The 11,427-nt window shown below is 51.3% G+C and overlaps 1 protein-coding gene across 1 annotated transcript in view; it reads right to left on the minus strand.

Moving 5' to 3' along the window:
• The window catches only part of CCT7 (chaperonin containing TCP1, subunit 7 (eta)), a 10,740-nt gene extending 643 nt beyond the window's left edge, over positions 1-10,097 (minus strand). The window contains exons 1-10 of the mRNA XM_010151057.1: positions 9,949-10,097; positions 8,504-8,610; positions 8,200-8,325; positions 7,494-7,546; positions 6,370-6,541; positions 4,655-4,819; positions 3,404-3,592; positions 2,671-2,768; positions 1,836-1,968; positions 595-801 (exon numbers count right to left, since the gene is read on the minus strand). Coding sequence (XP_010149359.1) covers positions 595-801; positions 1,836-1,968; positions 2,671-2,768; positions 3,404-3,592; positions 4,655-4,819; positions 6,370-6,541; positions 7,494-7,546; positions 8,200-8,325; positions 8,504-8,610; positions 9,949-9,976 — 1,278 coding nt within the window. The 5' untranslated portion in view covers positions 9,977-10,097. The remainder of the gene's footprint in view (positions 1-594; positions 802-1,835; positions 1,969-2,670; positions 2,769-3,403; positions 3,593-4,654; positions 4,820-6,369; positions 6,542-7,493; positions 7,547-8,199; positions 8,326-8,503; positions 8,611-9,948) is intronic.
• Between the last annotated feature and the right edge of the window lie 1,330 nt (positions 10,098-11,427).

Here is an 11,427-nt window from a genome sequence, read left to right on the forward strand (position 1 = left end):
CCACAGCCCCAGGTTCTGCAGGCCAAGGTATAGCCGCTCGTTTTGGGCATCCCCTCGAAACCCCCATTCATCAGCAGGATGGAACGTGCTGGGAGCGACCCCACAAAGCGGCAGCTGCTTGCAAGAGGAGCCGAAGGGGCAACCTCTAGCTGTCCGAATGAGGATGGTGTGTACACGCACGTGCTCCACAAGATCTGAAGCGGTGGCAAGCAAATCGGGGCCTTCAGTCTGCAGTTCCTCTGGAAAACATGGCTCAGCCAACCTTCATACACTTAATTCCTGCAGTGTTTAATATAGAAGCCGCCCTCCTGCCAAATGATGCTTTTTAAACATGTGAAAACTCAAAAATCCCAGCCCTAGAACTGACTAACAGCTGCGATCAAAGGCACAGCGGATCATTTCCTCTCACAGAAACCCGCACCAAGCCCACACCTGGTCTGAAACAACACACTTGCATTTCATCCAAGAGGACACAACCCTAACACGGGCTTCGCTGAATCCCACCGGATTCATCAGGCTCGAGAGGAGAGGAGAGAGAGACCCCACGCAAGACTGGTTCTCCGCGACCGCCCTCGGTTCAAAGGCGGCTCCCACCTGTGCGTGCTTGGCTCGGAGCTTGTTCAGGATGTTGGTGGCGTCGAAGCCGGCGTTGTCGCAGAGCTGGCGAGGAATGATCTCGAGGGCTTTGGCGTAAGCCCCTATCAGTAGCTGCTGCTTGCCTGGAATGGTCCTGGAGTAGTCCCGGAGGTATTTGGAAAGCTCCATCTCTATGGCACCGCCACCGGCAACAACTGAGTCGTTCTGAAAGAAGAGGGGGAAACTCTCACTCCTGTGCCAGGACGGGGGAGAGCAGGAAAGCCGCCTTTCCCGCAAGCACTGCGCGTCAGGGCGATGCTGACACGCCAAGCCCCTGGAAAGACCTGCCAGCTTTTCTGGGAGCTTCAAGAACAGGCCAAGACCCTCCAGTGGCAGCTACCAGCACCTCTTTCCAGCTGTGCACAAGATCTTTGGTGGTCTGAGGCCACGGTACCACAGCTCCCTTGTGCCAGGCAAGCCCTCATTTTTGTAAAGCATTCCAAATTCAAGATATTTGCAGCAGCACTTCACAGCCCGGTTCTGCTATTTTTTCCCCCTCTCCCTATTTGTTTCTGCAGGGAGATCGGGAAGTTCTTTCGAAAAGCAAAGCAATTCCAAAAAATCTTGACATGTTTCTTCCCATCCCCTCAGGGCACGCAGCCTCAAAGCTGTTTTTAACCAGAAAACACCACATTTAGATGTTGTTATGCATAACCCAGAAACGCCCACGATTAGGCAGCACCCACCACACAGGCCCAGCAACTCCACACACACACACCCCCTCCAACTTCTCTTTTGGTGCTGCTCTCCTGAGGGACAGTCACCCCCCTTGGGCTTGTCACCAAGGGAACTGGTGGCTTTAGCAGGTGCCAACGTGCACAGGAGATCAAGCCTGCTGTTCAAATCTACTGAACAGTTCCCTGATGCACCCAGAACCTCGTGTTCCCTTCAGGACGGGGGCAATTCCAGAACACACCACAGCCCAGCAAGCACAAGTTACGGCTGTACCAAAGAAAAGCGACAACCCAGCGTGGATGACAGCTGACAGCACCGCAGAGACAACGCTGCTTTGGCCACCAAACAGCACGCAAGTTCATCGGATCCGCCCGTCCGTGCACTCCACTGCCAGCCGAGAGCTCCCAGTCCCTCCACAGACCTCAGCCAAGCGCTGGTGCATAGAAAGGCTTCGGAAGTTCCAGCTGTGCCAGGCCCCATCAACAATGCCAATATGACAAAGCGGGATCTCTGCTGGTCCTTACCTTGATTGCTCTCCTGACTATCATGATGGCATCGTGCAGGGACCGTTCCGTCTCCTCCATGAACTGCTCCGCACCCCCTCGCAGGATTATCGTGCAAGTCTTTGCCTTTGGGCAGCCTGTGAAGAAGTTGTACCTGCCAAGGGCACAACACGAAGAGGGTTAAGGTGACGGACCAGCAGTGCTACTCCTGACCGGGCTTCGCACCGACAGAACAACACTGCAACAGGGAAGTTCTTCACAAGCCGGATGCACAACCGAAGCGGTTTCGCTCCAAGCTGTGCCCTTCATCAGACCTTGAGCTAAGAACAAGCAGAGCCAGGCAATACACAAGTGAAATTCAAGCCAACCCAAGGAAATCTACTCTCTTCCTGTTGCTAGGGCTTTGCGCTAAACCAGCGCTCTCCTTTTCACTTGGCAGGAGCACAGCAGATGTTAGCAGGCAGCCCCAAAGAGGATTTCTCCTCTAGCGACGGCAAGAACCCCGTTACATAGTCCCCAGCTTCTCCGCACTGACAGCACCGTGGGGTATCACGAGTGCCACAACCAACCCCGAAAGGTGCTGCTGCTTTGAAGGCATGAATGAAACAATACCCCCCGTGCCTTCTGCACGGCACTGGGGAACAAATATGTACTTTTAAAAGCATATAAAAAAGGTTAAGAGATAGGTGAAAGCTTGCTCCTGTGTCCTCAGCCTCACAAAAAGCAGCAAGAACAACCCTCCTTTCACACCACCACCTCGAGAGATGCTCAAACCTGCCAACGCTCAGACCCAAACATTCCAAGCCAACATTAGAGCGCGGACACAGCGCCAGAGCTTTGCAGCCGGTGTATTTACCTCTCTCCTCCGATCTGAGTCTCCTCAAAGAGCTCGCACCGGCCCAGAACATCATCAGCCAGGGCATTGACACTAGTCTGAATGGAACCGCCGCAGGCCTGCGCGGAAAGGAGATTAGGAGAAAAGAGACAAAGCGCAGCATTACCAACACTGACAAACAAACTTGCCCGGTGGGTCCCCACTCTTCACAGACAGCCCGGTCGTTTAGCTGATGCAAAACCATGCTGCAGGCCAGATTCAGGGAAAAAACCCACACTTTCATCTCATGCATCTAGGCAGGCTACCAACGTCCGAATTAATCCTCAACAGCAAAACAGGATTATGCTGCTTCTAAGTGCTGACTCACAGGCCCCCGAGTCCAGCAGCTACACAATGAAAGCTTAGGAAAAAACCACTCATGATGGAACGGGCAGGAACTAGGGAAAATAAACCCAATATATAACAACTGCAAACATCTAAACACATAAAAAATATCCAACATCAGATACAAAAAAAAAAAAAGGCAGCGTAGATGCAATTGGCGTGCGATCGCTCATTCCATCAAGGACAGCTTTGTCAGAATATGGCACCTTTATACAACAGCCACATTAGCAAAAAATGACACGACTTAAATTTTAAATCTTTGCAGGGAACAGGGTGTTCAGTCACAGACTGCTACCCCAGTTTGGGAATGACCGGCTTGGCACTGACACAACTCAGTTAAAAGTCTTTCAGAATAAAGAAGGCAGCTCACCATCATAGTTCGCTTGAGATCTTCTTCCGGAACACGGCCGGCACAGAACATGTCTCTATCCGCGAAGTACTGAGTAGCCACATCACCGATAGGAAGTTTGGACAGGACAACTTTGGCTCCCGACTTGTGGATTTTGTCGAGTTTGTCGTACAAGATGTTCCACTCGGCATCCACAATGGCCTGGTAATCCTAGAGAGAAAGGGACAAGCGTTCGCATTCCAAAGGGTGAGCAGCGCCTGCAAAGGGAGAGCTCCTCAAAGACAGCGGCTGCTCCGTCTGCCAGGGCCGCACAGCTGCTTTCCAGACTCACGGGGGATTTCGGGTTGCTCCATTTTATGGCTAAGGGTCAAAATGCCTCCAGCAGCAGAACTGAGCCAGATAAAGAGGCCGGATGAATGGAAGGAGAGGCAGCGACAGCTCAAGAGAGAGCAGGAGAAGGGATTATAGTGATGTCAGAGGCGTTTACAGAACTGTGCGTGGATGCTGGGGTGGAGAGACTTGCAGTGCCTATTGCACAGGGCAAACAGAGATCCTGAGAAACCTTGTGCTTCAGCAGCACGCCCAGGCCTGACCAGCCTGCCGTGTTCTGGCCATCAGCAACAGCCACAGAGAGCTGGGAATGCTCCCGGAGCAACGCCGCGCACAGCAGCCAACTCCCAACAGAACAGACCATCGCATTCACGAAGGCAGAGCGGGGGGCTTCAAGTCAACAACTACTGCGACCACAGCGGGGCCAAGACCCCAAAACCAAAGCACCCAGAGAGCGTGACTGTGTAACTGTGGTACCCAAACGCATGCAACGCTGCAGTGCTGCCCAGGAAGGCGTCAGAGGTGACCACGTTTCATAGAGGTGACGGAAGGAGCACTGCTGTCCCAACAGCTACCTTCTTGGCTCAAATACACAGAGGCTCTTGCACCACTTAAAGCACTGCTTAATAACCTTTGCCTGGAAGGGTACTTCTCAGGTGTAAGGACATCAGCTGTGCAGGCTTACACAGCACAGCTGGGGCACAGTGACCAGCAGAAACGTGCCCTAATCACAGCATCTGTTAGGTTGGCAAAGACCTTTAGGATCATCCCGTCCAACCGTTGCCCCAGCACGGCCAAGCCCACCACTAACCCATGTCCCTGAGCACCTCGTCCACACGGCTCTTCAATCCCTCCCGCGAAGGTGACTCCACTGTTGAGGTGACAAAGTCAATCCCTTTTATCCTACTCACACAGCCACGAGGAAGCGGAACAGCCTCTTACCTCCACCGTGTTTACTCTGACTTCAGCATTGTCCTTCTCAGCTTTGAGCTCCAGCTCCACGTTCAGCAAAGCGATCTTGGGTGACTGGTACTTCTTGGGCTGCATTTCAAACCCAGCGTAAGAGAATGTCTTCTTAAAGGCAACTCCGGCCACCAGCTGAGAGTCCTTGAAGACAGGGATTTGCGTAAGGTTCAGCCTCCCAAGGTTTTCTCAACAGGGTTAATAACTCTCACAGGAGACACCCTGCTTTCAGAGTCCTCATTTACAAAGCGCTCACCAACAGCCATCTCCTCTGATTAACCCACTTTTAAAGAAAATCAGCAGTAAATATTTTCTTCTCTCTGTTCACAAAAGCAGCTTCTATCACTTCCTTTCTACCCCTCAAGACACTGCAGCAAAAGACGCTGCACAATCTGAAGATCAAGGGATGGAGCAGCATGTTCTCTCCCTCTGATGTCTTTCCCTTTCTACCCTTTGAAGATGAATACTTCTCACCCACAGACCCACGTTCAGGGTGGGGGTTTGCCGTGGTTTGTTTCTCCAAGCTCCATCACCATCTCCAGAACCGTTTTGCAGCAGGACTGCCCTGCCCAACACTGGCCCCCTTGAAACGAACCTTCTCGATTTCACGGCCGTGAGAAAAATGTGCATCTACATCTCCTACCCCCAGTTCCTGACCACGCAACGCAGATTTGGCTCTGCCCAGCCACGGATGCCCAGCCGATCCCTGTCCCTCCTAAGCCTGGACACGCACACACTTTCTCTGCTCTAGACGACAGCGTGAGATGACCCAAGATTTCTCACAATCCAACCCTAAAAAGTAACGTGCTGAATTATTTGCCTCATCCTCCTGTGGGTCTCCAAGGAGTCCAACAAGGGGAAAACAACTGGGAGTAGGGAGAGCTGCTTTTATGCAGAATGGGAGACACCACCCTCCACAGGAGACCAATCTCTGCAAGCTTCCCAATACCAGTCGGCTCAGACACCACAAAAACAGATGCTGAAACGTTCCTAATTCACTGCATTAGTTGTCTGGGCAAGATAATGGTGTAATTATGATGTCTCAATGAAAAAATTGTGTCTCAATGAAAACACTCAGAGAGTGTTTACAGACAGCAACAGAATAATAATTCACAGAGACTGTGGAGGGCTTCAGTTTTCAGAAGGGTCCCAAGCAACAGGTCAAAGTGACACAGGATACAGGCAGAAGAGCACGGACACACCAGCTCTGCCACACCCCCACGTACAGTCCTGTGCACAACAGGTATTCCAGCGCTGCGGTATACGCTACACATCCCACCTGCCCTACACCCCTCCTTCACAACATTTCCTTTGCATTTTTCCCAGCCCCATACTCAGGCATACAACCAGGACTGTACGGCTTTTGGTTCCAGAAGTAACAAATGCTTCCCACCAAAACAGAAATATTTCATTACTTGCAGGCATAAATGGAATTTGTATCAGTAACAACACTGGCTGCAGAGGACAGCGAGGTAAGAATGTATTTGGCTCAAAAAAACATGATTCTCTACATAGAGAAAAGAAATCCAGCCCTTCTCACTAAGCTTTTTCCTCACATCAACAGGTTTGTTTCACTTTGGTGATTCCCTGACAGGCACTACCATGCCTGGCTGCATTTCTGCTCAGGTCAACCCATCAACAGAGCTGCAGTCGCTGTCTCCTAAGCTTTCAGGACAGGCTCCAACAGAACTTACTTCCAGAGCACCTCCTTGCACCTTCTTTATTCCAATCATTTTGAGTTGTAACAAGTCATCTAACATCATGACAGCATCTACGACCATCTTGGAAAAAAACTCCTTGCTCTGGGAGATGAGCTTGGAGCTCAGGGCTGTGGCTGCGCACTTCTCCAGCAGGCTTCTCTGCTCCCTGCAAGAGAAAGAAAACAAGGTCTTGTTCACGCACCCATTCTTCTCACAAACTCACTAACGCTGAGCATGGTATGGCTAATCTGCTCTGCTAGAGGCAGAGATCAGCTCCTTTCTATCGATGGGGAAAGCCAGGCACAAAGATGCCAATGTACGATTCTCCCTGGCAGAGCATCAGCCCAGCATTGACCAGGTTGCTTGCCTTTTAGACATCACAAGCCTGGGCTAAGCATCTTCTCCTTCATCCAAAGGCAGTAAGAAGTTTTTTAATCCCTCTGATGGTGGCACACTCCCAAAAACGTTACTGTGAGGAATGTATCATCCACTCTGTTACAGCATACAAGGGACAGCAGGGAAATATGGACCCAGGTTCTGTCACACAAGTTACTGCTGAGCACGTATTTCACATCACAGGACAGCAGAAAGTATACAACTCCTTTTGGGTTATTTGAGATGGGTACACAGTCCAACGTGAACATTTACTACAAGTATTAGTAAGGCCAGATCAAGCAGATGAGCTTAAAATGCAGGGAGAACATGAACTCTAATATTCTCACTCCTCTGAGGATACCATTTCCCTGTCCGTGACTTCATGAACTCAGCAGCTAAAAGGGGATCTGATCTTCAGAGCAGCACTGCCACTGATGACAGGGAAAGCTACAAGTCACCACCACCACCAGATAAAAGAAATCAGGCCACTTATTTTGGTACTTAGCTTCCGTGTGCACCGGAAGACACTGGCCTACATACTTCGCTGCTGCCCAAGCGACAGCACGGAGTCTCCCCGGAGGAGCGGGAAACTCCGACGGCTCAAGAATAACCCTGCTGTGGGGCTGCAGCTGTTGGCCCAACCTCGAGGCTTCAGCCAGAGCCACAGCAGAAGTCAGGAACGCCCTCACACCAGGTAACTGAAGCGCAGCTATACAACCGGGTCCTCTGGAAGGGAAACTTACTCTTTATCTTCTTTCTTCACTGCAACAGCGATGTCTCTGATCTTGTTTACTGCCTGTCAAAACACAAACCAGCAGCTGGATTAATGATTCCTGTTCGCAAGCTGATCAGATCTCCAACTTTTCTCTTCGTGTTGCCTTTTATTCCCTACTTCAGCATTGCTGAAGCTTCCAGCATTTAAGCTATTCCACCCCTCCCAGCACAGTATTTCTGAGAAACACACCAACCCAAGTTTAAGAGCAGCAGGAAGAGCCTCAGAGCAGTAGAGACCTGGGGAACCACAGGGCTATTGAGGGAGTTAACCCCCAGAGAAGGTTCAGTTTAACAGGACTGAGGTGCTTCATGAGACATAAGGTTTACCAGGGAGCAGCAGCAATCAGAATGGGAAACGAATTCTGGTTTGGTTTTTTTTTTCCCTCCAAGAAAGAATGAATAAAGGAGGCAACAGCACTCTAGAGGTACTGATGGGTAATAACAGCTCACTGACACAGAAAAGGCAGCTGATGTCTGCAGTAAGGCATCACGAGATTGCTGCTGCCACTCCCCATGCCCATTCATTACTGAACTTTGCATGCAAGTGTGTTATTTTTCTTCTCTGGCACAGAACTCCTCCCCCCAGAGGAGTTCCCCAAAAACTCCCCCCAAAACACCTCCCAGCTCCACAGCAGCAGCCAAGCCCTCCTTCAGCTACATGCAACACTGCCTTACCAGCTGCGTCGCCGTGCGGAAGGCCCGGATGATGATTTGAGGATGGAGGCCTTCTTCCACGTAGGGCTTCACTTGTTTCAAGAACTCCGCAGCGAGCAGAGTGACAGACGTGGTACCATCCCCCACCTGCATGGAGAGGAAACACTCGGCGTCATCCACAGGCTGCAGAGCTACTACGATAGCGGGTACGATGCCAGCACTCCAGGAGCAATTCCCACCCATTAACACAAAGTCCACACAACCCCGACCAGCCTGCTGCTCCTCATTACACTTCCAAGTGAGGCCAGGCCACCCTCCCTCCTACCTCTGCATCCTGAGATTTGGCGATGTCCACCAACGTCTTTGCAGCCGGATGGACGACATCGAGGAGCTTCAGGATGGTGGCGCCATCGTTGGAGATGGTGGCTTTGCCTAGGAGTGATGGAGGAAGGGAAGTCAAGCTCGAGTAAAGCCCTGATCGCTCTGAAAGGGCGCCCAACGCCCACAGCTTTCCAGACCTCAGAGAGGTGTTAATACAACAGCAATTTTGGACTCCCTGTGCCTCCCCATTTCGCCGTTCAGGCAAAGCCTGGCCCCAGCCATCATTACACTACAGCACACCCCAGCCAAGCCCTGATCCAGCACCATTCTGAGTTCTGTCGTGTCTCAACAACCACAGTCTCTCATCCCACTTAAAAACTGTTTTTCTTGAGCCAAATGACTGGTTTTTTTCCTCCTCTGCGATTTGAAACGTGATCCCCACGATAATTTAACACATCCCTGTGGCCCGACACACGACTGTGAATTGGCCGAAAAGGGAAGTTCAGCGGCAGCCCCCATGGAGAGCAGACGTTTCACAGAGGGTGTCTGTAGGCATCTCCATTCCACAGGAACAGCACCCTTTCAGTCCACTTTGGGAGAAGATCAAGTGAAGTTAGCCTGAGTGCAGAACAACTCTCCAGACCAATTAACAGGGGCTTAAAATTCATCTCTTACTTCTCAGTAGCCTCAGACAGATAAAACCACATATCCTAGTCTGACACTCACGTGAAGAAAAAGACTACAAATCAATCATATTAGTTATTAGGCAAATTTAAACCCAATTATCCCTTTTAATAGAAGTTATTAAATAGTTTTTACAAATAGGAACTGTAAAGATAATACCAAGACCTTCCACCCCACCCTTCAGTAACACCAATTACAAAAAACAAACACCACCACATTAGTTTGGTGACCTCATACAAGCCTTTTCAGAGTGGGGGCAAGCCTCACCTCTAAATCACACCAAAAATCAACCCAGGAACATCAACTAACCTCACACTCGGCCACAAGAAGCACTGAGTAACTCCGCAGGTATTTATCAGCCCCTTTTAAAAAACAGAGAGGGTCAGAGATACCTGAAGACCAAGTTCAAGACACAGTTTGCCCTTTCCAGTGTGGACCTTCTCCTGTTTGATCCCTCTCACCCTGGATCTCTCCAACCTCACAAGGACCACAGCTGCCTTAACTCAGGCTAGAAGGCAGCAGAGGTCCTCAGGTAAGTCTGACAATTAACTCCTCTCCAAGAGCCAAGGCCAGAGTCAAGGTGCTGACTTGACTCTGAATACCGAGACAGAAACTGAACCTCTGTTGGAAGAGTTAAGGGAGCATGGGGTGAAGAAGCTGAAGTCTGCCTATATGCAAATGCTGGGTTTAATATGGAGACACACGCCCACTGCCAGCACACACTGCACCTGGAGAGTATTTCCAGGTCCACTGCCCAGCGCTTACCCTGGTCATCCACGATGAGCTTGTCCATGCCCCGAGGTCCCAGGGTAGTGCGCACAGCTTCTGCGATAACCTGGCAGGCATTGATGTTGCTGACAAGCTGCGGGATCCCCTGCGAGGTGTCTGTCCCCTCCTTCAGCAAGATAACTGGTGTTGGCTGAAGAGAGAACCAGAGCTGTTACTTCAATCCCAAAGGCCTGAAGTTAACTCCTCAGGCAGCCCAGCAAACTACCATCACACGAAAAGGCCGAGATCAAAACCTGCAGTTTCCTTGAAATACCTCTGCCTCTACACGAGCTAACTGCTTTCCATCTCCCACTGCTCCCACAGCATAACTGGAATACACCCAACTGCCTCCAGTATACATTCTGGGACTGTACCACAGCTGTTCCCAAAAGCAGGCTTCCTCGGCACAGCGTAGTTCAGCAAAGGGTAGATTGAGACTGGACATAAGGAAGAAGTTCTTCCCACAGAGGGTGGTGAAGCACTGGCACAGGTTGCCCAAAGAAGCTGTGGATGCCCCATCCCTGGAAGTGTCCAAGGCCAGGCTGGATGAGGCTTGGAGCAACCTGGTTTAGTGGAAGGTGTCCCTGCTCATGGCTGGGGTGGGCTTTAAGGTCTCTTCCAACCCAGACTGTTCCATGACTCTGATTCTACAAAGTTCCGACTGCGATGCTAGACTGGAGAAGACTGTACAGGCAGCAGTTACTGAGATAGTAGGGAACTGCACGAGTGCTGCAACCAGACCAAGGATTTTCTAGGATAGGGCCAGTAAGGTGGTCAGAAGAGGCACAACAGCCCTTTCCCTGTCTCACCTCAAATCAGCATCCAAGCTGCCCCCAAGGATGGTAACTGCTGAAAGATGCTTTCACAAAGAAAACGTGGTAGACTAACATGAGTTGTGTTACACCTGCCTGACAGTAAACTGCTGGAGACAGCTTAGAGGATGGCAGAGGCCACAGCAAACCAGGGCTTCTCCCTGCTCCGAAACTGCACCAGCCCTTTTCAGCAAGCAAGCATGCCTTACAGGCAAAGCTCAAGCAAAGTCCAAACAGCCGAAGTTTGGGAGACACCCAGTTTCAAACAGCCACCTGCGGGCACAGAGAAAATCATACTACAGCTGTTGAGCTGAGTGACAGGCTGGGCTCGGGGTACGCGAGCAGAAGACCGTATCACCATCAGGCCTCCCCAAGCCCTGTAAAGATCTTTCGGAAGACCACAGAAAGCTCCTCCACACCCACCTGAGCAGAGATCTCAGTGGGAAAGAAACCCTTGCAGGCCCAAGAAAAACTACGCTAGAGGCAGACAGGCCGCCTTTGTGCCCCGCTCAGCAACGGGGCTCAGCGCTGGGGAGCGCCGGGGTGGAAGGCGACCCGGGAAGGGGCTGGGCCGGGAGCAACAGAGCCAAGGGTCCGGAGCAGAGGGCGCGGGCGGGCTCTGCGGGAGCACGACTGCCCCTCGCAGCACGCCCGCCCACCCCCT

Source organism: Eurypyga helias, unplaced genomic scaffold, assembly GCF_000690775.1.
Source record: "Eurypyga helias isolate BGI_N326 unplaced genomic scaffold, ASM69077v1 scaffold19654, whole genome shotgun sequence".
In the NCBI taxonomy this organism is placed as follows: Eukaryota; Metazoa; Chordata; class Aves; order Eurypygiformes; family Eurypygidae; genus Eurypyga; species Eurypyga helias.